Source organism: Frieseomelitta varia, unplaced genomic scaffold, assembly GCF_011392965.1.
Source record: "Frieseomelitta varia isolate USP_RPSP 00005682 unplaced genomic scaffold, Fvar_1.2 scaffold_250, whole genome shotgun sequence".
In the NCBI taxonomy this organism is placed as follows: Eukaryota; Metazoa; Arthropoda; class Insecta; order Hymenoptera; family Apidae; genus Frieseomelitta; species Frieseomelitta varia.
In genome coordinates, this window is record NW_025109980.1 from 347,245 (window position 1) to 375,200 (window position 27,956).

The window sequence follows — 27,956 nt, forward strand, 5'->3', positions numbered from 1 at the left end:
CTAATGAAATATTGCTCTCCTAATGATTCTGTGATTTCACTTGGCACGAAGGAAACGAACAGTAACAAGTCACTGATTCAATGTATAGAGTATAATGGATATAATCGACGTGTCTGACTAATTTTGGAAGATTTCTATTAGAATCTCGTTTGCTTGATAATTCTGTCATTTTACTTGGCACTAATAATAAAGAGAGAAAGGTAATAGTTGAGTGAACGACTCTTCTTAACACGATTGACATTGCTAAATTCTACTGGGGTACTTATCCATCTCAGCCACACTCTTCGGAACAATATTATTCCGTTGATAAAACTAAATATCCGATTATTTATTACATCTCATGTACCACATCAACGCAAATAGAGAGGACGCTCAGGGGAAATTGAATGTAAATATATTTATTAAGTATATATAGCAGAAGGGGGGGGGGGCGTAATAAACGTAAGAGGAATAAACAGAACTTAATGGAATCTCTTATCGACGAGAAAAGGTAGTTCGATAAACAGAAGTTTAATAAGCAGGGAATCGTTAGTCCGTGATACCGCGGTAGAAACACGCGCAACGCCTCGAACGTTGGGGGGGGGAGGGGGTGGCGGTGCCCACCCTGTTTGCCTCGGTCGTTGAATCGATTTCGAATTGATTCCGCTACACTCTCCGGGGTGCCCTTTTGCCGATCGGCACGTCCGAATTTCTACAATTAAATAACGTAATTGGCACGAACGCAATAAGTAGCCGGATATTAAGGTTAATTGGAAGCGTATCGCCAGTTTATTTGCAACAGCTCGTCCGATTATCACTCATTAAACGAACAATCCAATTAAATCTTAAGCGAAGGCCGCCGACAAAAGAAAGCTCGGCATTCGACGAGGCAACGTAGCTGATTTTAATTGCATCGACTCCTCCTCCCCTCCGCCATTCGTTCGGAAGGATGGTCCCCTGGCAATGGGTTCAGAGTTTAACTCTGAAAATAACGCTAACTGGTCCGTTCCCGTCGCGATACCATTGTCCGAGCGATAACAATCGCTCTTAACTACCTCTTTGTATAGCGGGTTAACCGTGAAAGGGTGTTTTACTCCTTTTCGAGTAGCCCGACCCTCCCGTCCGATAGTTCGCCGTTCTGTCTTTCTAATTATACTTGACTCACGGTGCATCCGTGAATATCTGTAACGCGTGTCGAGGAAGAATCGCTAAATTATTCTTTCTCGTCGAGAGAGAGAGAGAGAGAGAGAGCACTAAATTGTGCAGTGTGCATTATATTTAGAATGGTCTGGCTTTGATACTGCTTATAATTCCTCCTAAACGTCGGTGAAACTTGATTTTGCAATAAGAGAATTTTAAGATAATGACACGTGTTATGGTTAGATAGCCCTGCTCGACTATTCTTACTAATATACCACTCGAGACAATAGAATTAATCGTGGTCAAATTCGATCAAATTGACATTGTATGTTCCAGCAGAAAGAAATCCGATTTACACGTATCCAAGTGTCATTATTCTGACATTAATAACGACAGAAATAAAATAGAATCTCCGATTTCACTTGCCACAGTTTAATTAAAAAGTAACGCGCGTCTGATCGATTCGAGGATGTGCACGAATTCCGGCCGGTTAGCGAGCGGAGATACAAGGCCATAGGATTGCCGAATTTATCCGCTACTTAGCTTTATCGAGATCGGTGAAATTTCAGTTGTTTCCTCTGTAGTTTGATACTCTGGTCGTCGTAAAATCGCCTCCACCGTCTGACAACATAACCGAATCAGGCAATAAAAACGAAGTTTTATAGTTCGCAACAGCACGGGGAAGGTTTCCGCGGAGAGAAAACTTTTGGTTTTGCTTTCTGTTCGGTCAGTAAACATCAGGCGGTACGCCGCGATATCTCAAGCGGAATCGTATTCAAATAAAACATTGTACCGCTTAAATACGTTCCGCGGTGTATATTCCCTCCGTTCTCCCGCGTCCCTACGGTTGATTCTGTCCTAAATTATGGTCCATTAAAGCTGTAAACCGCGCGGTCTACCACGAATCAACCCCTAAACGTTTCCCGTTCTCGAATCGGAAGACGAACAAATGATAAAACTGCGCAATAAATCGCGGGACAGACTCTGTCGTAAAGCATCTTCAGCGACGCATCGCCGCTATTTCTCTTGTTGTACGAGTTTCGATGCGAAAAAAAGGACGAGACTCTTGTAACTCGAGGACCAAGAGTGAGTCAGTGTTGAGGAGACAAATTTCAAATACAGGCGAAAATTGTACGGATAAATATTCCGAAACGGTACGAAAGCAAAAATTCTCAGGTAAGAATTCTCGTACTCCTCTTGAAAATTTTCCTATTCCTCGATGTTACACTGTAAGTCACGAATTGTCAAAGAGATGAAAGAAATTTCGGAACAAAATTTACTTCTTTCGAGATTGTCAAGCGATAATGGATTTGTAAATTGTTCATATAAATAAGAAAGAAATTGTAAATAATTAATAGCTGGCGTTATTATTGTCTCTAGTTGTTGTTGCCAGAAGAAAAATATTTGTAAGACGACTGGGCTAGAAGTTGATTTTCTAAATATCTGTTTTGACAGAAAGAAGTACAGGCAGTTTCTTGTCATTTTTCTATCGAGTCCAGCGGGTCCAGACTATTCCCGCACGTTAGCTATATCCGCGAGCGAAACGCGCATTTGTATGTTTCACCGCCACTTTCCGCCGGTATTTTTTCCCCGTTGGCGTTCCACCGTACGTACATCTAGGGAAATTTAGTAGCGTGGCAGCGAGGGCATCCTCGAGGGGCCACGAAATGCTCAGGATTAGAGATCCCTGGCGTCTCGGCCGGCGTGCACGTGATTTCCCTCGATTTTCGAGGCTGAATCGGAAGGAGAATCGACGCACGAGAGCCAGATGGCCGCGACTCGAATGGGGACTCTGCATCGTATCGACCAAGTACTCTCGGCTCCACCATGAAAAGCGAAAGACGGAGGAACCGTCGCGGCTGCAACGACGACCGAGAATAGAGAGTAGAGAAAAAGTAGAATAAGCCGTCAGGTCGAAAAACTGGATTTATTTTACCCCCTACTACCAGTGAATAAAATTGTTGTCACGATGTTCTGTAAAGAATGGCTTCGATAAGGGATCAAATAAACAGAGAGAGAGAGAGAGAGAGAGAGAGAGAGAGAGAGAGAGAGAAAGGAACGGAAGAATGGCGGAGTTAATAACGAATATCGATAGATAAAAGAATTGACGATTGAGATAAAGGAATATTTAGAAGGAAATAGATTGGGGATTCTGGCACAGGAGAGGAACATGAAAACATCGGTCATGCACTACCGGTATTGAAAAAAATTTAAGAGGAATGCATTGCAATATTTTTAGTTATTTAATTAAATGGGAAAGAGTTGCTAGAGTTAAAAACGAAAAAGTCGAGTCGTTTATAAATAGGACGCAAATCAAGGATGAGAATTAAAAAAAAAAGAAAAAATCACAGAGTTTCGTGGAAGTCGAGGATTAAATTATCGTGGCAAACAACATTTTCATATCTTTGATAATGTTATGACATTTAAACTGAATAATGTTTAAAAAACTTTGGAGGTGATGAAATGTTCGATGATGCGCTGTTTATCGTGTTTTTCTTCAATTTGTGGAAAGTTTTTTACTTCAAAAGGACGAGAAAAGAACGAGGAGTGAGTTTCAAGAGGAACGGAGGAAAAAGACGAGCAAAGTGGTAGCGCATAGAGAGGAGAACGGTTCGACGACAATGAAACAGAGCTGTCGCATCTCTTGACTGTAACGTGGAGATTTAGAGGGCTCGTGTCGATGGCACTGACAACACAATGACGGTGTATCACGATGTTCAACGAGGCATATGGCCACCGTGTCGAGCCAATGTCACATAAGGCTGACGATAGTTGCATATATATAGAGACTGTACAAGTGGCCAAACATGCATCTATCTACTGCACGGTGCGATTTGTTCGGCAACTGTTACATCATAGTTCGTTCCTAATCGATTTTCCGCAGTACTTCACCTTCAGTATAATAATTCACTTAATTGTTCAATTATGGAAATTTATTTAAATCCCTCATTTCACGAATTATTTATCGTTATTCCCGTTTATTTCTCCTTGCCACATTCCATTCATATTCCACACGCGGAACGCCTTATTATACGCAGCTGCGATCATGCCGAGTGTATATCTAATTTGAAGCATAATGCAATACGAGGAATAATTCGAATCTTCGTTTTATCTAATTTTTTACCAATTAATAATTTAAATTCAAATTTGCGAATATAATACTTGAATTAAGATTGATTATATCGAATAAAATTACATATTTATACGTCTGACCAAGTTCGAATGTTTCCACTGAAACCGCGTTCGCTTAATAACCTGGCAACTTTACTAATAAAAGTATCACAACTTTACGATTGAATATTCATTACGATTTTTCTCTTTCTGAATACTTTCCATGATTACTTTCTACAAATAACGTTTTGAGTCAACTTTCACGAAAGATTAAATATGTATATAAGCTGAATAAAATAACATATTTATAGGTCTGACCAAGTTTGGATATTTCCACTGGAATCTTGTTCGCGCAACAATCCGGCAATTTCACTAATAAAAGTGTAATGACTTCATGAATTTTGGAAACAATTTTTTTGTCTATTCTTACGTTGATTCTATATTAACAGTTAACCAATTAAATAAAGTTGGCTGTATAACTAACTTTAGCCATTTCTACTGAAACTTCGCTCGGTTTAATGATCGTGCAATTTCACTCGACGTAATTAATATAAATGAAAGATTTTAAAGACTCCGAGTCAAAATTAAATATTCTCATCCAATTCAGCCAAAGTTTTTCACTTGAATATTTCACTGGTTCGCTGTATATTTTATTTATTTAACCGTCCGCGAAGATTCATTTTGACACGTTGAACTGCACGTCCAACTTCAGACGCCGGAAATATAACAAAACAGGTCGCGGTTAGTCGATTTCTTCGCCTCTGTTAGGCTCCTAAAGTTACGTCCTCGCAAGAAAGTGCGCTCCGCGTGCACAAAATAATTACCTCCGTGCAACGTGACGGGCTAAGCTACTAACGTTTGCTTAGCGTCACTTCGCGACCACGTAGAAAATCATCGTGGCTCTAACGCGTTGGAAATTGCGAAACTTTTCTCAACTCTGATATGGACATCTTTCCAGAACGACAATTCATGACCGCATAAAAATTCAGTGACCTCGCAGTTAATGGATCTATTTTAATCCTATGCGGTCCACAAACATTTTGGACATACATATGTATATTCATACGTATACTCATATTGAGTATATGAATTAAACAAGTTCATTGTTCAGTCGCCCTAAACAAATTTGCTATGCCTATAAGAGTATATCTTCCAGAAAGTTTTATTTAACGAGCATCAAATATTTAATTATAAAAGTATATATAATCGTGTTTTACTTGATTTGTTCAAATTTATTTTTGAAATTAACGTGCTTCTCGTTTCCACACTTTAACGAAATCAATGGATCGTAAAGGGTTGATCTTTTCGCATTTGTAGACGAAATATCCCGCCGTGGAATGTCGTTCGTGATACGTTTTGTACAAGATATCTTGTAACGCAATGTCGCTCGTGTGCCGTTTTCGACGAGATATCTCGCCACGTAATATCGTTCACGTAACACTTTGGATAAAGTATCTGGTCTTTTCACTAGAACTCGAGATATTTCGTCCAACGAATCGGATAAAAGTGAATTCTTCTTCTAAATAAAGAAATGTTCTGTTTTTTCCAAATAAATTATTTTACTTTGTATATATATTGTGATGATCGATATTGTGTTGCTGCAGCGTCATGTGATTTTCAGCGATGCATTAAAATAATTTTAAATATACGTCCTTTTCTGCATGTATTATTTATATATTTAATGCTTTTATCTTCATTCTTCCTTTCAAAAATTTCGAGCTTGATAAGACTTTGAAAGAAATATTTTATTATTTTACAAATATTTTCTTCACGATGTCGATATCGTTCAAGTATCGAAGCTTCAATTAACTATGATATTTAAAATCGAAACTTTTAACTACAAAATCGATATTCCTGAAAGAACGTATGGAAATTCATTCTGTCTGAAATTTATTGTGAACGAGACATTTCATTCTCAGATACGAATGGATTAACCAATTAAGACAAAAAGGATATACGTCTCATTATACGTGATTCGCGCTCTATCGTTGAAGAAACTCGAATATTCACCAGACTTTTAGTAAAATCCGAGATTGGTGCGGGTTCATCCAACGACCGAGATCATTTATACATCGCGGCCAATGTTTGTCCGTCGACGTTGATCCAAAATGAAAATTTATATTCCTCTGTTCCAGGTGCCGGTAAAACGGCCGTTCGTCCATAGATTATTCCGCCTTTGACAGCAGCGAGAAACTAGAATTTTTCTCGATAAAGCTCTCTTTCTCTTCCTCTCTCTCGTTCTCTTTCTCACCCTCCAGCCCCCGCCCCACTGTTCTTCGTCTATTTCTCATTCCCCTGTTGACCGCGTTACCATCGCCGGCAGATTTCTTTTTCTTTTCTGCACGTATATACGTCGGGAGCAAAGAGTGGTACGTGGTTTTACGAACCTGTCGAGAGCGTGAAGACGTAGATTCAGCGTCGCGTCACCCGGATGCCCGGAAGCTGAAGTGTCACGACGACTTCTGCTGCGATGTTCCCTTAGAGCCGCCGTGTCGTACCAAACGGCGCTATAGTGTCTGATGTACGAGCCATGAATGATCGCTGAAAGCACGAGAAAAGTGTTTCAGATTAAATTCACCGTCTATCGACTGAATCGTTGAATATTCGAAAAAAGATGGATCATTTCGCATAAATATTTCGGATCCACGTTGTCGATTTTCATCTTTCTTTTTCAATAATTCGGACGTGCAAGGATACTGTTTAATAATAACCATAAATATCTATGATCCTCGCTATCTTCTCATTCCTGATTTGACGTGGAAATAAAAATACCATTCGAACAGATTGTATGAATTTGCTCTTGAAATCTCTGCTCAATGTACTTGCGACAATTGTTAAAAATCTCTAATTGGTAACCGCGAAGAGTTTCAAGTCTACGTTTCCACTTTCTTCCCATAAGGGTCTACAAATTGCTATTTCTAGACAGTTTGCCAATAACCAACGGGGAATAACGAGGCTGAATTGTCCAACATTGGCAACCATCGCAAACAACTGACCGCTTTTGAGATGTTGAAACAATTCACGTCTCATCCCAGGTAGCGTATTTCTTGCAAGTTCGAGAATTCGTATGTTCATGGCACGTCAATTTCTATTGAAATGCTAAAAGAAAATTCTGAGTTCTCCAAACCGTCCTCGATGTTTAAGCTTGATTTAATTCCGAAAAATAAATGCATCTCTTAACTTCGATGTTTTTCCATTCAAAGTTTCTTAAAACTGCAGAGAAGATATAGAAAAAAAGTCATTAAATCGATTGTACGCTGCTGGTGTATTTAAGACAATCAGTCACACAAAACTCGGTTGAAATCAACGCAGGTTTGTCAGAAACAGAAAATTCCAAAAAAAAAAAAAGCAGAATTCAATCTAATAATAAACAACAATATCTCTTAATACCGAATCAACCACGAAATAGTCTCTGCATCGCCAGGAAATGATACATAATTCCAGGCACGAAATTTTGCAGAAGAGTTGCAAAAGCTCGGGTGAAGCGCAGGATCTCCCCGGCTGAAATGTCGAGAGAGGGATCTAAATGCAAATTATTTCCGTGGTAATACATTCTCTCGATTCGACGCGCCCTGTCTTCAAGATGTCTGATCACGTGCGGACTCGTTTTACCTCAAGGTGTCTGGCCATTAACAGGCTCGTTCTACTTAAAAATATCTGACCACGCATGGGATTATTCTACATTTAGTCGGCATTTATCTATTTACCGCACGCAACGCCCGTAACGATTCCGACAGCTCCCTCGCGTTCGCAACCACTGTGAGCCAGTGATATTATCGTTCTGCTTTCATAATATCGCGGGGTGGTCCGAAACGAAAGCCACTGACTTATTTCTCCGAGGCACGGCGATCAATTCTCGCGATTCTTCGTCGTCGTCGTCGTCGTCGAAGGAAAGAGGGAAATTCCACAACGTCGTCTTTCTCCTCGCGAGGGAGGTTACCACCAGCACGAGGTGATCGATCGAACACGGGCGACCTTCCGCGAATATTCTCATCGGAGCACCATCGAAAATTCTTGCGCCTCTGTTCTATTCGAGGCTCCCTGTTAATTCAATATTAGCCTCGGCAGCTGTTGCTCCCCGCATACTTGTCGATAGGTGGCAATTATTAATTTTCGGAAACCGTGAACGCGAATCGATATTAGACTACCAGAGAACGTAGCTTAGATAATTTCCCGTCCCATGTGCCGCAAGTTCCAGCTTGTTAACTATTATGTTAGTTTACCATACGCGTTCCCATAGTACGCGCTAGCTGAACTCTCGATTATTAGTCGGCCCAGTCTTGAATCGAAATCAAACGCATGTCGTTGGAAGAAAGAGAGAAACGCGAGTTGACAAATTTTGTGTGTCCAATCCGCAATCGAAGTCCTGCCTCCGTCAATTTTCGATTAGAACTAGACTCATGTAAACTATTGAAAACTGAATGTAGAACATAAGTCAACCAATGAAAACTTGATATTTCACACTGTAATATCATAAGAACAGTCATGGAAAAATTTTTTTCATGATTAGATTTGAAGATTAAAGTCTGTCCTTTACAACAATTCCACAAAATTTGTACAATTTTCGAGGAATTTGCCATTTTATTGATCCTTGAACATCATCGTCTAACACTAATGTTCAAAATTCAACAAAATGACAAGAGATCGTCGTAAAGAGAAAATTTCAATCGTTAAGACCGTGACAAGCATAGCCGTGAATAAATGTTTCCAATATTTTCAGAAGACGTTTGTCTTTCCCATTCGTTACACAATGTAAGAACATCTTTGAAAGGAATGAATTCGCAACTGTCAAAGTAGAGACTTCACGCTTTAAAATGAGATCAAATAAACTGTCGCGCGACTCTTTTTCCGCGAACTTATAAAGTAGTCTAACTAGTAAAGTTTGAAGTATCGACAGTTTCTCATCGTTATTGGTTCAATTGCGCGCCTCACTGTAATTTATTGTGCACGTTGTTACGAAACAATAATGACCGAAGTCTCAATCGGTCAGTCTTACCAATTTCACGTTAGAACTTGAAACAAAATAAAGGAAGCGCGACGCAGCAAAAAAAAGAAATTCCTCGAATTGCGGAAAATTTCGAATGAATTTCGCGGAAGAAGAAAAAAAACGACCGAAGAATATTTTCAGTAGACGCTTCCATTACGAAGTGGCTGCAAGTCGTTATTAGACTATCTAACCTTGCGAACGTTTGACGCCGGTCACTTGCATCACTTTACACCGATCCGACAATAAATGCTCGTCGACTTTTTAATCTTCAAATATTTGCCGTTGCGACGGGCAATTGGGCGCCAACTTCCATTCCCGCCGATGCTTTCCCGCTCTTCAAACCGAGTTCGATCGGTCGCGGCAAGTCGGGCTCGTAACTTACGGCACGCTTCCTTTTTTTTCCCCCCACCAAAGCTCGTTCGAATTGAGTTTGGAATTACGTTCTCGTTCCACGCTCGTTGGATCAGCTTCGATTGCCTGCTCGTCGGCACCTTGCACGCGCAATGAGCACCACTTCAAAGTTTTCCAGCTTTCGCGTGGCAATTTGTACTTCAACCGCTTCAACATGTCCGCGATAACAATAGCGTTCAAAATCTGTTGTGGCCAGATGCTCAGTTACCAAAACGACCGAATTTATGAAATGTCGCTTTTTCAGCGGCAACTGTCGCAATGCAGAATAATGTTTAATCGGGTAGTCCCGTCAACGGGCGGGATTTTCTACAAATATCAGTATTCGTCAAAGATTCTTGGCTGGACGAAGTATGTACGTTTCTATTTCTCAAATCTTGCAAATTCGCATCAAGCTGAGAGATATTCGCAATATTATTGAGAATATATTGTATCGTAATCTGACTTTTGTTTGTGGCCTGTATTGAAATCGACAAAATCAGGAAGGAATAAAAGTAATCGCCTCTCTTAATAAACTTAACAAGATCAACGCATTTAAATTTGATACGCGATTTAAAAGCAAGATTCGCTGAAATAAACTTTCGTTCAGGCAAACTGGGCATTGGCAGAATCGAAAGTGGATATGCTAGAAACTAAAATTCAATCAAACAGTGTGTACACAGGACCACGAAGGATCGAGTTCGTTTCGTTTCGTTAGGCAATCTAAAGTTCGACGAGACAGCACCGACTTTCACAACTTGTCCATCCTGTCCAAGTATCGCGTACTAGACCAATATTGCGTCACGAGCTCGACACAAAAATAGAGCTGTCGCTAGTTCCGCCGTCGTTGTCGCCAGCCATTATCGTAACCATAACCGTGTTATTGTCGCGAAATCGCACGCGCCGCCCCGTTGAAATCCCATTAATGACGTTCGAGCGGCTTCGAAGCGTCGCAATATCAGAATCAGTGTCAATCGGCGCGATGCAATTATAATCGGCCGATCGGGAACCGTAGTTGGTGGAAAAAAGAGAGAGAGAGAGAGAAAGAGAGAGAAAAGGAAAACATTCACCCCCGATAGGCATTTCGCGTCCAAGCGTGGAATCGATATGCTAAATTTTCGGTGGCGCGTGCACGCGAGGATATCTGGCGATCGTTCTGGTCACTCGCCCGCCGACAGATTTATCCGGCATTTCCGCCGGATATCGTGCGCACCATTGAGTGACACCGTCCGCCCCGGTTATCTGCGCGTCGGCCCTTGTCGCAGCTTCCGTAGACGAGTCGTTGTTGCGGCGAGAATTTCCAATGAACTCGACGAAATATGCTAAGAGACTGGCAGCACGTCTGTCGCGAGTTGTCGCTTTAAAATGGTTAAACAGTGAATTATTTATCGACGTAGACGCGTTTGCGACGAAACGAGAAAGAGAACGTAAAATAGAATTTATTAATATTGTAATGAGACGCGATTCTCACGGCTGGATTGTGGATTTTCATACAAATTCGCATTATTGAAGATAAAATTGAAAGAGAAGAATCCTGGTAGAATTTTATTTTACGCGGCATAGATATTTTATTGTGTTTTATACATTTTATTCTATTACGTACAATTCTGTACAATTTTGCGTACCTTAAAATTGAATTTTTCTTACAACGACGCGTTAAAATCCGCAGTCCAGTCATGATCGCATTCAATTTGAATGTGATGGATGCTCCAAACTTTCAAATGGTATTGTATATTTCGCAGAATATTTAAACAATTAATTATCTAACAGGCTGCAATATCTAATTTAAGTTTTAATAAAGTTTCAGAATGCTTTGTGTAACATACATTTTTCTATGAATTTGTCGAAAGACAAATATTTTACACAACCAACGATCGTCTCTCCACTGTCAATAATTTTTCACTCGCATGAATTTTATCTAATCAATTGCAGATTCAGTCTAAGTAAATGAAATTCATATAAACGACGGTTTGTATCGTCAAAAGAACTTGGCAATTATCATGGAGAATTACCTTGCGTAAGGAGATAACGCCTAGCAATCAGTAAAATCAACAAGCCACTCGCGCTCGAACGACATTAGAATTAGATTCTTTTCGCAGAGTGTGAGAAATTTAATGGCGATGTTATCGCTCAAAGGCGGAAGGCGAAATCTTAGGAACGAACGAGGAAACCAGGCTATTTAACAGGTCGGCCGGCGTGTAAACTGCTTTCAGCAGAAGCTTTAAACTTGCCTCTTTGTCTTACAAGCCGAAACTGTCTCAAAGTTCCATCCTCTTTCTCTTCAAACCCAATTACATCGCTACCGGGAGAGTTGGCCCCGTCTGCCAGCGTCCTGAAGCAGCGAAACTCGCTAAAAGGAGCAGGCGAGGGGGCCAGGGAGATTTGATAAAACGAAGGACTGACAACCCCGTTGACCCCTTTCTGTGTGTCGTGACAAGAGAAAAAAAAAAAAAAAAAAAGAACTGGACGTACACTTCCGTTCGTATTACTATTAGAATACTTTCCGGTTTCACACGAAACACGATGAATAGTTGAAATTAACGATTAACCTATTAAAAAGACCACGCTTATCACAAATTTTTCAAAATAATACTAGCTACAGAGGAACGATAAAAAAGCTATCAAAGGAATCTCTTGGATTTCCCTCCACAAGCACGATATTGAAGAAAAGTTTATTTTACTTGAATCGTTTTCTAAAAATTAATACCAGTTATTAACGATCAACGCGTTAATAGTACAATTTTCGAAATTAATTGAAACTATCACTATTAAGAGATTTCTTTATTATGACATTGAATTTTTTACTTATGTATCTTTAGGTTCAACAATCTCTACGTATCTTTCAATCGGATGATAGTGACACTCAAATCGGATAATAATTTCTAAGTGGAACATTTCCGAAGATAATTTCGCTCTCTCTCTCTCTCTCTCTCTCTTTCTCTCTATCCACTTGCGAACGGGAGTGTACACGCAGGGAAATAGTCGGCGAGCGGCTTTTATCTCGCTTTATGAATCGTTCGATTTCGAAGAACCGTGTAGATGAAATCCGAACGACGCCGTAAATTACTTTTCTGACGGAGTAATATCGAATCCAGCCACCAGTCGATTTCGCCAAACAGCCGAAACGTTCTGCAGAGACGTTTGCCAACGTCCTCCACGTAACAGAATAGTCGCAACATCAAGTTTCACGGAATATTCGTGTGTATCCGTGAAAGCGTACCTGGTGTATGCGCGTGTACGTACATACGTACATGTGTGTGTGTGTGTGTGTGTGTGTGTGTGTGTGTGTGTGTGTGTGTGTGTGTGTGTATGTGTGTATGTCGGAGGGTGAGTTGGAAACGCAGCGCGAGGACTAATGTCTCGTCGAAGCAAGCTGACCCCCGTAGGTGAATCGATCATTCCTCTCTCTAGATTGGTAGATTGGGAGCGCAGTTGCGTTCTATCGTAGCGAGCGCATGGTCACGGGACGTGTACAAATAAGTAGCCCTCGCTACACACCCCCGTGACAAATAGGGGAGGAAATTCGTGTATGGAAACTAAGACGAATTTCGCGTGCAATTTTCTGCGAGGGACGGGCAGAATTCACCGCGAGTTGCTCTCCTCTCTCTCTCTCTCTCTCTCTTTCTCGGTGCTAAAGCCAACTGCAATCGAAACTTGAACGTGTCGGCGATATATCCACAACCGCGGCGCCACAGCAGCGGCCACCAGTCGAGTTTTCCAACTTTTCCGCCGCAGTTGTCAACGCGGCTCCGAATTTCCGCGGAGTTTGATTTCAAGCGAAGATGGAAATTATAGCTGTTTGGTAAATCTACGCCGTTTATTTTGCCTTCGTGTACTTTTTGTGTAAATTTTTGAAATTGAGCTCCTCGAATGGGGGGAGAGCGAATCTGCTAACCAAGCTGTTAGGTAATCAAATAAGTTACTCAGACTTGTTTCACAAAGTCGGAAATCTACAGAGTAAGGATCACAGAAATTATAAAAATGCATAAAACTATAAAAAATTATATACCTATGTTTTCTTTTGACTAATCCGAACAGTTACATATGTAGGTACGTGACGCTAAGTTAAATTACTTGCGCTTGTTTCTAAGAGTTCAGAATTTAAGAAATATTCAGCTCATCATTATAACTCAACTAACAATAAGTTCCACGCAAATTGTAAAAGAAATTACAATCAATCTCCAGATTGTGAAAATTTAATAGAACGTAAAATTTAAATAAAAAAACTGAATTAACCAAATGGCTAAGTTCTAAATTGCTAAATCAAAATTACTGAATTATTAAATACTTCTAAACATTTAAAACGTATTCTCGAAAATCTATAAATATTATAAATTCGATCTTGGCGTTAGCTCTCGTATGGATTTCACCGGGCCAGGATCTTTTCCAACTCAATCATCTCGTGTTCTCCAGTCGATTTACTCGTTATCTGGAGATAGAATCGCGTCACACCAAACACCTCCCGATCGTGCTGACAGGTGGAAAGAGGATAAACGAGCAACGATGGCTAAAAGGGGAGTCGAAGGGAAATGGAATCTTGATCTACCATCATGTTTCATGGATTTTGGATTAACACCGTGCTAAATGGATAAAAAGCATTCGAGCTTGTTCTCTCTTGCCCCACACTCCTCCCTCTCCCACGCTCTTCCCTTTTTTCTTGCCGTTGGAACGAGCAGACGCGAACGAGCACTCGACGCGCGCGAACCAACGACGCGGCTGGAACTTCGGAGACCGATAAAATATTTAACGGAGGTTCGAACCGACACAGAGTTGAAACAAGCTACATGGTATAGACTGATCATTTATTTGTAAAGGAAATAGCCCGAATCCGGGACCCGGAGTAAATCGTTTCTTTGAAAAGTATTATCCAAGCGAGATTCATAGAATTCGATCGCGAGCATCGTTCCGTTTATATCCTTCAATTTTTATCTACGATACGTCAAACTTACTCGAACCGGGTTCATCCAGTGATTCTCCGATGACCTCGAGAGAACACGGTCTTGCGAAAATATATCAAACACAGAAGTAACGTTTTGTAGAAAACATATGGGAAGAATGTTAATGAATTGTTTAATAATATTTTATTGGATGTTAGAAGCGTGAATGACGGGATTATAAGATTTTATAGTTATTACAGTAGCATTTTAGATCTATGTAATTCGAAATGAATGTCACACTTATTCAAGCATTTGGATAATATTGTGGAATATTCGAATATTTGGTAATAATAAAATAAATTGACGTTTCTCAAAAGATTCATCTACGGGAGTGCACATGCAGAATTATGTGGAATTTTTATACTCCTCAAATATAAATACAACGTATTTATTATAAAATTATAATACTACAAAAGTCAAAGGAACGTACAATTGGCCGTGAATGAAGAGCGAATTGTCAGATAATTAAAGGAACAGCGGTCCAACTTGGCCAACATTCCGAGTACCAGTTTCCCTGGTATTTTCTTTCAAGAAAAATGAAGTCGCGGTAGGAAAAAATTGCTTACAAAAGCGGGTCCAGTGATGAATTAAATAACCATGGAAACTAGTCCATTCAGCATCTTGTAATCCCCGTGCAAGGCGGATTTACAGCCTTGCTGACTGCGTTTCCTTTCATCCCCCACCATTCATTTCGAAAGCTATGCTACGATTTTCGACTTTTCCTCCACGTTTCTCACGAACAATACGCGAAATCTCGAGAGAAAAGTGATGGCAAATTGAATACGACGAATGAACGTGAAGAACACACGCGCGAGAATGAAATTCCTGCACGTTGTACAGTATCTGGCTCGTTAAGAAACAGACACAATAATTTATCGCAATATCATAAATGGCAATCTTTTTAAATTTTATAGAATCTGCAATTTCTTTGTACAAGTCAGAGAAAGGCGTATAGTATTAAATTATGAGAAGATATTAATTGTAAATGCAACGATGAAAAGGTATAAATATAAAGGTATCAATATAAAGAAGTAAAATGTCGTTACAGTAGCGTTTAAATTAATATTTAATTCATATATTAACTGAAGATAATGGCGAATAAAGTGCTACGTTGGTCGTTCATAGGTTCCAGCAATTAATTTCTATTTTATGAAAGACGTTGAGCCACTTTTATCGCGGTTTCTTCTAACGCGGACAGTTCCTTTTATAAATTTTATATTCGTCAACTGTTGAAAGTGAGTCAGAGGCATTGTATCTTGGGTGAAATTCTCGCGAGATTCGCGAGCCTCTCGATCGGTTCTATCGTTCGTTCATTATTCATATTACAGACAGTTCCATTACGTTTCGTGCGTGCTTTGAGAGAATTAGTGAATTATTGTTCAAATTCTCCCGAGCAAGAATATCGACATGTATCGTTGCTAGTTGACTATTACGTTTGACGGTGACTCAGTTTTTGATACAAATTACCTTCTCGTTTCTTTTTCATTGGAGTTTTGCATGTTAACGCGTATTTTCTATCCCGTTATTTCCATGTCAGTTTCTCGACAGAGTTTGCTAAAACAATTAAGACGAGTCCGAGCTAACCCGGCACCCTTCTCAGCGTTGCGTGCGCTGTATTTCATTTACCAGCGCGGTTAACTCTCTCACTCTCCCTCTTTTATACGCGTATCTCTTAGTTTACGACGCATTAAAGTACGCAACAAATTCTTGGCCGAGATATGCAGTCGAGCGTTTCACGAAACACTTTGCCGACGACTTCCCGCGATCTACTTTCTTGCCATTTATTTATTAACGCTCGCCACTCCCGACTTAAGACACGTGTACGAATTCAATTTCTGCTGCTTGTAAATTTGATAGAGACGACTTGTTTTCTTTCTTCTTTTCTTTCTTTCTTACTTTTTTTTTTTTTTTTGCTTCTTCTTCACACGATGTCAAAGAAACGCGAATCTCGTTATGAAACGTCTCGTTGTGCAACGAGATGAAAGGAAGAAGGGCTTCCAGCAAGAAGAAATTCATTAAAAAAAATTTAGACTCGTCGGTACGAGGAGAAGTTAGCTCCGAAGTAATAAGTAATAAGGTTTCGCAACAGATCATCGTTTCGTAACTTTATTAGTACTCTACTCTCAATCGTTTTTTCGTTGGTTTCGCTAAAATTACAACAGTACACAGCTGCCTTCTCACTCGTTCTTTCCACAACCATTGTATCAAAGAAACACGAATCTCGTTATGAAACGTCTCGTTAAAAACGCTTACATATCACAAAAGGAGGGAGGAAAATTGACAAATTGCGAATGCAACGAAACTCGACTTTTACAAGACACGATCGAAAGCATCTGTCCTCCCTTCCCTTCCCCCCCCCCCCCAACCCGATAAATTCGTACTGGAAGCAATCGAGGTATCGACAAATTGACTGTCTCGATTTTATAATTTCGACCGTCGGATTGCACGGTGAGCCGAGCAGTCCGCGATGAAACGCGACTTGAATCGCGCGCAGTAGAATAACTCGTTAAAGGTCAGCCACAGCGGAGTTAGCTCGGTGTGTACATTGGAAGTATGCCTGCTACATGAAAACGAACATCCACGTTTCGGCCTCTGAGTTGGTTCCAGGTTTTTTTTCTGCTTTTTCTGTTTTTTTTTCTTTCTCTTTTTTTCACATGCGCTACACACAGCACTCGTTACCGGCGTGTCGGTGTAAAATTTTAACTACGTAATTAAAAGTTCCGCTTGTTTTCGATTCCCTTTAAACGGCCGCTGATGAGCGCGATTCAATTATCGAAACCTCGGTCGGCGATCGGCGCCACCCGGCCTCCCCACGTTTTTCAAACTGAACGCGCTAAATTTACTTACGAATTAAATAGAGTTGCGCGGCTATAGCAAAGTTTGGCAAAGAGGCGGCAGATTCATTTTCGTGAATCGCATCGCCGCTGCCGGATGCGGTTTTCCGAGCGCTCCATCGAATATTTCAGAGGCTGGCGAAACGTACGAAAGCGTTTTTACGTAACGTTAAATGAAACGAGCACGATAAACGTAGTGGGAAAGAGGCCATAAAACCGCTATTTATCACAGGCGAATAAAAGTGATACGATGAAAATGTCATTTTCAACGCGGTTCGCTTTCGGTGATGCGAGGCAATTAAAGTTTAATCAAAGTTCCAAATCGTCCATAGGTCCGGGTTGAAATATCGATGCAGGAAATGTTAAATAAATATCGCCGGTTAATATCGCGTTTTAGCTCGACGATAGCCTTTCAAATACGTTTCCACTCGAAGGAATTACAAGCACGCAATCCGTATATTCTAAGCAAGGATGGATATCCATTCCTGGAATTGCAAATAAGCTGACGCAAAAAAATATTTGCACGTTCTAACTTCGTTAGAAGACACAAGTGACGAACGCTTTGTTTTATCAAATCCTGTATCTTGGTTTCGTCAAATTTTTATGAAAAACTATACTAAATTATGGAATATAGGTGGACTTGATTGAGCTACAGAATTCTACGTATGTATGTGAGAAATTTGAAATATTTGAAAGAAACGTTTTGAACACTTTGCGGATCTTGATTAATTTAGTTACAATTCCCAAACTATCGACAATGTTTTTCACATTTGTTTGAAAGAATATATAAATAATGTTGCAACATATTCTACAGATTATAATTATAAAAATGATAATAACATGTTTGCTCACGGTGAATATATATTAGATTTTTTATCTTATTCTTCTGAAATATCGTGACTTCTTCAACATCTGTAGAGTGGACTTTTGTGACTATGTACCATAATAAATACAAGTATTTTTCGTAGCCATTATATTTTTCCGTCAATAAATAAACGTGCTATTTTTTCCTCTAAGCAGCTCCCTAAATTACCGCAAAAGATATAGAATCTCTCTCTCTCTCTCTCTCTCTCTGTCTCTTGTTTAATCTATCTTCAACCAAAGAGGATCTTCATTACCCAGCGCAATTTTTTTAAGAGTATCTTCCTTTTGAGCCAACATCGACAACAACTCGGCAGACTTGCTTGCCTATAGGAAAATTCTCGGTGTCTCTTAATGGAAAAGTTGGTACCGGGGAGTTTGTCAATAAAATATACGGATTCACTCAGATCAAAGAGCGGTAACTTTTCATAATTACCCGGCTCGCACGAAGCCGCGTCCGCCCGCGCAAAAGAGAGAATGACTCGCAATAATCTGTGCACACAGGCACAACAGTTTCTCAGGCAAATGTTTCTTCGACAACTGAGAAACTTGCCGAGATTATCGCTTCGGTGCTTTTTCTTCGGAAGAACGGTAACAAATTGCTGGAAGAATTTCGCAACGCCGCAAGAAAATCTGCGTTTAGATCTCCGTCCAGCGATTTTTAACCGATCGAAACAAATTCAATCTCGTGATACGGATGTCAATTTGTTAGAATTTGGTACAAGTTGCTGACTACATTTTCAGCTACAAATTTCCTGCAAATACACAAAAATGAAAAATTTCACCTCCAAAAAATCTACTCCTGTCAATGAACACGACAAGTCCATAAGTCTTGTACTCTTTTTTCGAAATATCCTACACACGTGAAATATTCACTCCAACAAGAAGCAATGAATTAAAAAAAAAAAAAAACGAGAGAAAAAAAGCGGATGGAAGTAGGTACAATGTTTCAACCGAAAGAAGATGAATTATCAATTTTCCCGGTGCACTTGCCCGTGACGGAGGGTGTCGCTTGCAAAATGTACGATCGGCAGTGTCGCAGGCGAGAGAGGGCGAAATATTTCGAAAAATAATACCTCGCCGCGTCAGCAATGATATACATTAACAGCAGCATTTTTCCTGTAGTCGTTACAACGCAATCGGCCTGCCATTTTCGTCGTTTCACGTCCCATTCCCGGCTCCCAACCCCACCCCCATCCCCCTCATCCACGACACGTACACATCGTTGTCCGCAATTTTATTCGGGGGTACCGCCCAACCCTCCTGCTCCTACACTCTCCGACTGTTACTCCACCCCCATGGAAGTCGGTTGTTACCGCCAATTCGCATTATCCAATTTCTCGTGTGTCACGTACCGTGTCCCCGATTCGGCGGGGGACACTTTCTCGCTGCAATTACAACACGGTCCAAACCATCTCGTTGCGCTGTTTTCCGCGTCGATGTTTGCAGGACGCGCCGATTTTCTCCTATTCTCCTCATCTATTATCCCCCTACTGTGCGCCACGCCACGCCACAGCCAGTTCGCGCTTCTCTCCGTCTCTTTTCCTTACTTTTCCACTCGTCTCTCTCCGCCACGCACTCGTTCTCTCTTTCTCATTGTCAGTACATTTTCTCCCCGTATTTTTCACATCCCTTTTCACTGGTCTCTAATTTTCCCTTTCTTCTTCTTCTTCTTCTTCTTCGGGACATTCTTTGTCACGCCATCGTCACACCTCTCGCCAACTTGCTAATTTTCTCCGCGAGCCTGTCTTCAACTTCTCTTTCCCTTCTTTCTCTCTCAACTCTGCTTCTGCTTCCTCTCTTTCTTACGTGTTTTCATTGCGCTGTTCTTGCGAATTTATTCGAAATTGGCAAGAGATCGTTACTAATTCACGCTTGGCGAGATCCTTCACGCTGTTCCCTGAAAGTTTCAATAATCCCGGCGACCGGCGTTTCCCGCGTCCCTTTAGCCGTTTCCACCCCGATACTCTAATCCTTCTCGCCCTTACTATTCTACCGTCGTTTCATCCCTTTATCCGTACTTCTCGATTAGTTACGAACGAGGATTGAAAGGGACGATAATGCACAGGCATGCAGGAAAGCTGTAGGGAAACGGAGAGCCCTTAACGATGGGGAAAAAACGCGAGATAACGACTGCGTTATGCCATAATCGTTCTCTCCATCGGGCTTCCTTTCTCTGCCTGTTCTTCCACCGTTCGTTGGTCACGCATTTACCTCTTGGAAATATTGAAGAGCGAAAACTTCTATTTTTTTCCTTTTTCAGCAACGGTGTACCGACACTGAATAGGGAAAAATAAATAAAATCATTTAACAAAACGTCCAACTTCAACTCTCGTGCAGGTCCCGTACTCTTTCGACTTTTTTTGGAAGATATACGTAGGAAGATATAAGGTAAAATTTGAAATTTCTACTTAGACAGAGATTTCACATTTCTGTGAACATTACTAGAGAAACGGGATAGAAAATTATCTCATCTGCGTTACAATGTTACGATAAAAAAGTCCGTTTCGTATATTTTTACACATTCGCGCAGCCAGTCGGAGCTTCAGCTCCTGAATTTATCCCGTACGTTTCAACAATCTGACTTCGACTCTTGAATTTATTCTCTATCTGTCTACTTTCGACTTTGCGAGGAAAAATAAATACGATATAACTTACGATTATAATTATACATTTGATTGCTCGCTCGAAGTTTGTTTTACGTTGCACGATGTATTATCTGGAAATCTCAAGAAATATCTACGTAAAGGAAAATATAATCCGTTGTTAATCTCGGATTTTTGCTACGCACACTCGAGCGGTACTTGCCCCTGGCTAAAAAGTGTCGGATCTGGGTCTCTACCTAATTCTTGTCCAAATATGTATCCAGAGCTCACGTTATTCAGCTTATGTTCCTATTTGTAAAGGACAGTACTTTGTCTTGCGTGGTTGCTAAATTAAATAAATCTGGAATAGCCTGCTCTACACTCTGCGACCGCATATTTTACTAATATGTCTAAATTCACGGAAATGGTTCAATCGTAATTTCTTTCTTTTGATCATATTTCAATATTTTTTCCAAGAACCATATGCACTGGCATGTAATAAGTTTTCTACACTTGTAAAAAATATTTTGTAATATTCAATGATAATGTTTTATTTTTCTGTTTGTAATATTCTTGTAATCTACCTATCTGTGTACCTAGATTTGATCTAAATTTTATTTTCTACGCCTGTTGCTTCGCCATTGTATGTCACCGATTGGAAAATGAATTGCATGTAACAATTTTTAACATCCGACTTTTAAATCGAGTAACAATAGTCACAATTAACCAATAATCGTCTTCTCCGGCGAGTAAACGAAATTCTGGCTCATAGAAGGTTGAATACCATCACGCCAAATAATTGCAGTTTATCGATACAACAGATAATTAATTAATTATTCTATAACATCCACACGCAATTACTAATTTTGTTCCAAACTTTACCGACACTGACACGTCGACGACCCGGGGCTAATGGAATTTTCGAAAATATTTCCCCTGCAACAGAACGCAACACACTCGCAAAAGATTCAAAGCGTCCCGATATTTAGCGTAAAATAATTTCTCCATTTATCTCTCTCGCGAGGGTAAATTGAATGACATTAGTCCGTGGCTGGATAGCTCGGAGAATTCTCTAGGAATATAATTTCAAGAACAGCCGTTGATAAAAATAAAAAAAAAAGAGTTCGATCTGTGCGCGAAACGTAAACCAGCGTGAATCGCGTCTAACCCTCTCGGATGCGAGAGAGTCAGCCCGACGTTGAAAATTCGCCGCAGCGGCATATCGACTTTTCGCCGGCCCGTCCGTCCGGAGAGAAGCAAGAATAACCTCCTCCGTATCCTCCGACCGCCGGGTGACCGACGAAGGACGAGGAGGAATCTTTCCTCCCCAAGACTTTTTCCATTTCCGTAAAGTTTTCCCACTCTGACTACGACGTTTGAAAATCCGGGGGATGGTCCGCGCGCTACCAGCCCCCGCTCGAGCGGAACAAAAAACGATCGCTCGTTCCGAGAAGCAGTACAACAAAGGAGGGGAAGGGAGGGGGCGAAGTTGGTTAGATTAGATTCATTTCAAAGCGTGGGAGTATCCGGCTTCCGAGTCGAATTAGCAGACTCGAATTGGATACGGAGGTAAATACCGATAGCAGGAACGCTAACGCATTTCCAGCCACTTTTTCTTCACGCAAAGCTGGATTAAACCCGGCTCGGAGAGAGAGCCACATTGTAGACACGTTTCCGCGATACACATCGCCGTTCATACGTATTTGAACACTGCCAAATTGAGTCTCTCGATAGGCAGAGTGATCAATATCCAACTCTGCTTTCAATAGCGATCAATATCCAACGAAAAATGGATCATTTATTTCTGTGCGATTGCTCACCGTAAAAGAAAAAGGAAAAGTGAATTCCAAAGTAAAGAATTAATAATTGAGAAACGTTAACTTTGAAGATGATGACAAGAGTTTCGATCGAAACAGATTAGGTTCGTGAAGAATGTATTTTTCAAAAGTGATTTCAATCGTGTATGTACGACGACTGATCGATATGATCAACCTATTCTACTTGCACTCTTTCTGTCATTGCTTCTCAGATTGGATCAGATTTAAACTATTAACGTCCGGAAGGATTTCTTTCGCGATCTCCGGACATTATAACACCACTTTTATCAACGACGGAGGGAATTCTTTTGCAACTGATCCATCATTGAACCAGCTCATTGGCGATGAAAGAGGGAACGCGAGGGAAAATTTCTTTTTCTACGTGAGGCAATCGCTATCTGTCATACTCCATAATCGAACGAAATGAAGAAACCATACTCGTTCTTTTTGCGTGAAATGAAAAATGATCGAGACGCTAATTTTATTCAATTTGTCGGTGACTGTCAGTGGACTGGCTGGTTTGCGCGGCTTATCGATAAGTGAAAAATGATGCATGGTAAAATCAGGTTAATATATATTTATGACAAGAGAACGGAGTAACTGGATTTGGCGAATTTTGCGTTTGACAGGAATACGGGACACCATCAATCTTGCGGCAATTTTCCGAACACCGGCATGCCGCGTAATAAAATAAAGCGGCCAATGAATTTGCAAGGGAGCGCGTTCAATTCCTGCGGCCCATCAAACGTACGCTTTCCTGCGCCGCCCTTGGTTAACGATCAACCACGCGACAAACCGATAACAACGTACAAATTTTAATTAGCATTCGATGGCGTCCGGTGTATTTAATTGTCCCGCTAAATTACTACGGTCGGTGACTTTGCAGCGGTTGAGCTCGACCAACGGTATAACAAGATTGTCAGATTTCTAATTTCGATACGTCGCTCGTTAATTAATTTCTCACCTTATAGCGTCTTGCCATGCTCGCGGACAGGAGAAAGCTGTATTTTAATAGAGTTTCTCCTCATTCTGACCGTAGCTTCGATTTTTCAGATTGAAAATTTTGAAACGCAAATTACGTTGCAGATTGTTGCGCGATAATTCAACTTCGCTCGTCTTGAGCAATAACTTCCACAAACATTTCAAGGAATAAAACTTGTTTAAAGAAGTGAAAAATATCCGTGTCGGAAGTTTTTAAGAAGAGGCAAATATTTAAAGAGAGAGACAGAATAAACATAAAACAGCACAGATATCTGTTCGCCGAAAAGATGCGAACAAACTTGTTATTCAATCTAACGTAATACAATATTTAACAGGTGGAATAAAGTTCGTAACGCTCGTAATTTGTACACTTGAGCAAAGAGTCAAGACGTGATAATGACTGATCGATCGTAGACTCGCGTCGCTGCATCGAACACGCGGAAAACAGCAAATTTCAACGCTCGCTGTCGAGCGAAAAACATGGACAAAAATTCTGCCATGATCTCTGCCCGGTGGCCATTGAATTACAATTGTGCCGGGCAATTAAAAACGGCATTTTGCAAAGGGGGAACAGTCTGTCTCTTCTCACGGATCGGCGATCGAACGTGACGGGTATTCGGCATGTCGTAAAAATTCATGGCCGAAATTTACGAGTGAGGGACCTCGAAATTTCCGGCTAACGATCCGCTTCGAGGGGTGCCAGGTTGGAAAAGCGTTGGTGAAAGAGCGAGAGGAGCGAGAGAGAAAGAGAGAGAGAACAAATACAGAGTGTGAAAGAAAGAAAGAGAGAGAGAGAGAGAGAACAAGCCAGTTTTATTGGAGGCTCGTTTATGAGCCGTTTGCCGGCCGCTCTTTTACGAGCTATCGATAAATAAGCGGGCCCGTTCATGCGATAAAAACGGAACGGCCACGACCGGTCTATGTCACCACGTTGCGAGGAATTAGAAAAACGTAATTGCGAATTCTCACCGGATTGCCGAGCCCTTCGTCATCCATCGCGTCGATTAAATCGGATCGTCCCCGTGAAAAAGTGACGACCGCCTTTTCCATCGGATTTTTAACGCGACGCCATTCACCCGGTGATTGTAATTGGCCGGTGTTCCGTTCGATCGAGGACGCTGTTTTCGAGGAAACGTCCCACGCTCGATGTAGTAATTCAGACAAAAAGAAGATAATTAAATCCCATTGTCGGACGATAGAATCGGTCGCGCGATCTAAAAATTCAGTCAGAGTTCTCTCGTACCTTGGTCTCTCTCAACTCGGTCTGACCAGTCACGGTTATCATCTACTCGCAACGTTTCGCATGAAGGAGGCACTTTATAAATGTGACAATATATTTCAAATACTTCGAAAAGACAACTTCGTATGCAACTGTTATTCTTTGAATACAAAGATATTGTATTGATTTTTCGAATGACATGTTGCTACCTGTAAGCTATATAATCAGGAATCGACAGCTATATATCATTTTATTCCAAGTTGTTTCACTTTTTGTTCCGAAATTTTCTAATTTTTCAATTCGCTTCCACATATTTAAGATAAAGTGCTACAAGAGGCAATCGTTCAATCAAAATTCTCCGCTCTAAAACGAAAGGGAATGAAACTACAAGATTGAACTGTTCCATCAAAAAGCAAAAAAAAAGGGGGGGAGAGGGAGGGAGGACTGGAAAGGATTAAACGATCACGTTTTACAGAAAATATTGTAGAAACGCCGCGCGAACATTGATAAACGACACTGGTAAGCGAGTAATCCTCCCGTAGACAGGGGAGATGATGTATCTTCCAATTATTTAATAATTTTGATCGAACGGCTCATTACCCAACATCTCTAGCCAGTGTACTTAACTAGTACCCGGCTTATCGGCGCTTCCGCCATTTTTCTACCAGCGTTTCCCCTCAGTATTTTATGCAAAACACCGGTGGAGCCGGATCTCCGGAGCATCTAAAGGAGTTAGCTGTAGGAGCTGCGATCCCAACCGAGAGCATCAAGATCTGTCATGATAATCCGCAATCTCTTTTGCGTTCGAGTCGAGGAAGCTCCAACCAAGCTTTTACCGTTCCATTCAGCTCACGGTAAACTGAAGTCATTCTCACAAAGGCCCGAACAATTTTTTCCCTTGGAGTTGGGCTCCGAGCGGATCATCACTTGCATCACTTTGCGAAATTACTTTGACATTTAATAATGGCGCGGGGGATGGATAGAGATAGGAACGCAGAAAGCAAGCTGAACGGTCCGTTTAAAACAAATTCTTACCGGTTACGAGACGCTTCGCTGAATTTACGGCATGTTTTGATTTAACATCCGACGAGAAAGGTTTCATAACTTTACCGTTAATCCTTGGAAATTTCGAAGAGATACGTTTTAAAGAGGAGACGATCTGAACAACTTCTCAAATTGGGTATATTGAGAATATAGTCAAATATTTCTAACGATAAAATAATGGTTTTCATCGGTGAATTTACGAGATTGATCGCGTCAATTTCCAATGTTTCTTTATCTCATTGAACGTTGCTAGAACGTACGCAACAACGTGCAAACTCTACGTCTAAGAGAGACTGAAGAGAATAAAATATCAGGCAAGAGAAAGAAGATCCCTCCAATATCAAACGCAACCATTGGCAACAAATTCTAGTATTGATCTCACGATTTCCGCTCGAGTCCACAGACTTTTACACTTTGCACCTTAACCAATCTCTTCCTCTTTATTTCGAATCAAGACTCTCGAGACTTTGACACAGTGGTCGCGCGCGTCTCTCTTCTCTCTCTTTCTCTTTGAAGAATCATCGTCAAAACCACTTCTTTATTTCGTGCCGCGATAGATAAAGGCGGCATTAATTAAATTCCAAGCAAGCAAGAGCTTGCGAAGAAAGCCTTCTCGCCTGCAGGATAATCTCGGCGCACTGCGTTAAAAGACTTGCTCCCGGTGAAAAAGCAAATTACGCGGCTGTTGCCGCGGCAAACATATCTTAGAAACACGGGAACAAAGATAATCCGCATTAAATACATCCTGGGATCCTGCTTGTAAGAGGCTTAAAGCGAAAACAAGTAGCGCGCACGAGGTTCTTCTGCTTAACGATAGATATCGTAACGAGCTTGCCCCGGGATCGAAAGTTTTCTCAATTATTATTAACTGTTGACGCGAGTGGTTCGTCGTATTTGCTTGCAATTTCAATATGAATGGATTGTACGATTGCTAAAATATATATTTCACGTATAATTGCTCTTTTCAGCATAGTGAAGCGAGACGATGTAAGTGTCATTCGAATTAAACAATGCTCATATATATATATATACTACTCACATACGGTGAGTTTATCACATGTCAATTACTATCTAAGCGCAAGAAACTTTGACTTCTTGTTACTAATAATTAACTATAAAAAATTAGAAGTTCTTGCTACAAACAAAACTGAAATGTAAAATTAGCATGAATTATTATCGAAGTAGAAGAAACTTTACATTCTAGTTAATTCTAGAAAGTCTGAAACTCAAAAAAACAACAAGAACACCGAATTTTCCATCAATCTTGGAAAATTGTAAGTCCTTCCAGCTATGAACAAAAACACGAGACAGACGGAAAACCCCCCCCAAAAAAAAAAAAAAATACCGATAGAAGATATAAGAAGCAGTAAAGTAACAGAAACAAAATCACGTGGACGCGGCAAGTTGGGATTAAAGCTAACTATCGCTGATAGATCTAACAGCCGTGTTTCTCCATCACGCCCCTTGGCGTTTCAACCCTAAAGGGTTTCGTGACGTCTTCGCTGCTTCGCCGAGGGCAAACCCAGGTCTCAGACCAACGACCATCCAGCTCCTTCTCCATGTCTAGGTGCTGATTAAATTAAATCACGCTCATAGCCCCGGCGTGCATCTACCGGGCATCCGTTAATCGAATCCAACGCCGTTAATACGTTGGCGAAACTTCCTAACGAATTAAGAAACTGCCGCCAACCCCCTTGTCTCTAATAGGCTGCTTCCTCATACGCTATCGGCGTTTCGCACCCTCTGCCAAGATATTACTCTAACTAGTTTAATTAGAGAGCCGTAGGCGAAGAGATCGACCGTGGCAATAAATCATTTTCTTGGAGATAGTAATTTGAGAATAGAGAGTCCAATAGAGTCCTCTAGGTCTATCCAACAGACGTAGCCGTTGTACCAACGTACGGACGCAACTGGTACTACATTGTTTCAATTATCCGGTTTTTCAAGCGCAAGGACGTTATTAATCTTGGGTGTTGTTCCTCGCGTACGCAGCAATTCATCAAGTGGCGCGGGAAGTCTTCCTCCTCTCTCTCTCTCTCTCTCTTTCTCTCTCTCTCTCTCTCTCTTTGTATGC

At 40.8% G+C, this 27,956-nt stretch overlaps 1 protein-coding gene across 5 annotated transcripts in view; it reads right to left on the reverse strand.

Moving 5' to 3' along the window:
• LOC122528408 (disintegrin and metalloproteinase domain-containing protein 10-like) overlaps positions 1-27,956 on the reverse strand; it is a 198,200-nt gene that overhangs the window by 144,630 nt on the left and 25,614 nt on the right. For all 5 annotated transcript variants that reach the window (XM_043653479.1, XM_043653478.1, XM_043653474.1 and 2 more), the window contains one exon: positions 6,618-6,771. In XM_043653479.1, coding sequence (XP_043509414.1) covers positions 6,618-6,771 — 154 coding nt within the window. The remainder of the gene's footprint in view (positions 1-6,617; positions 6,772-27,956) is intronic.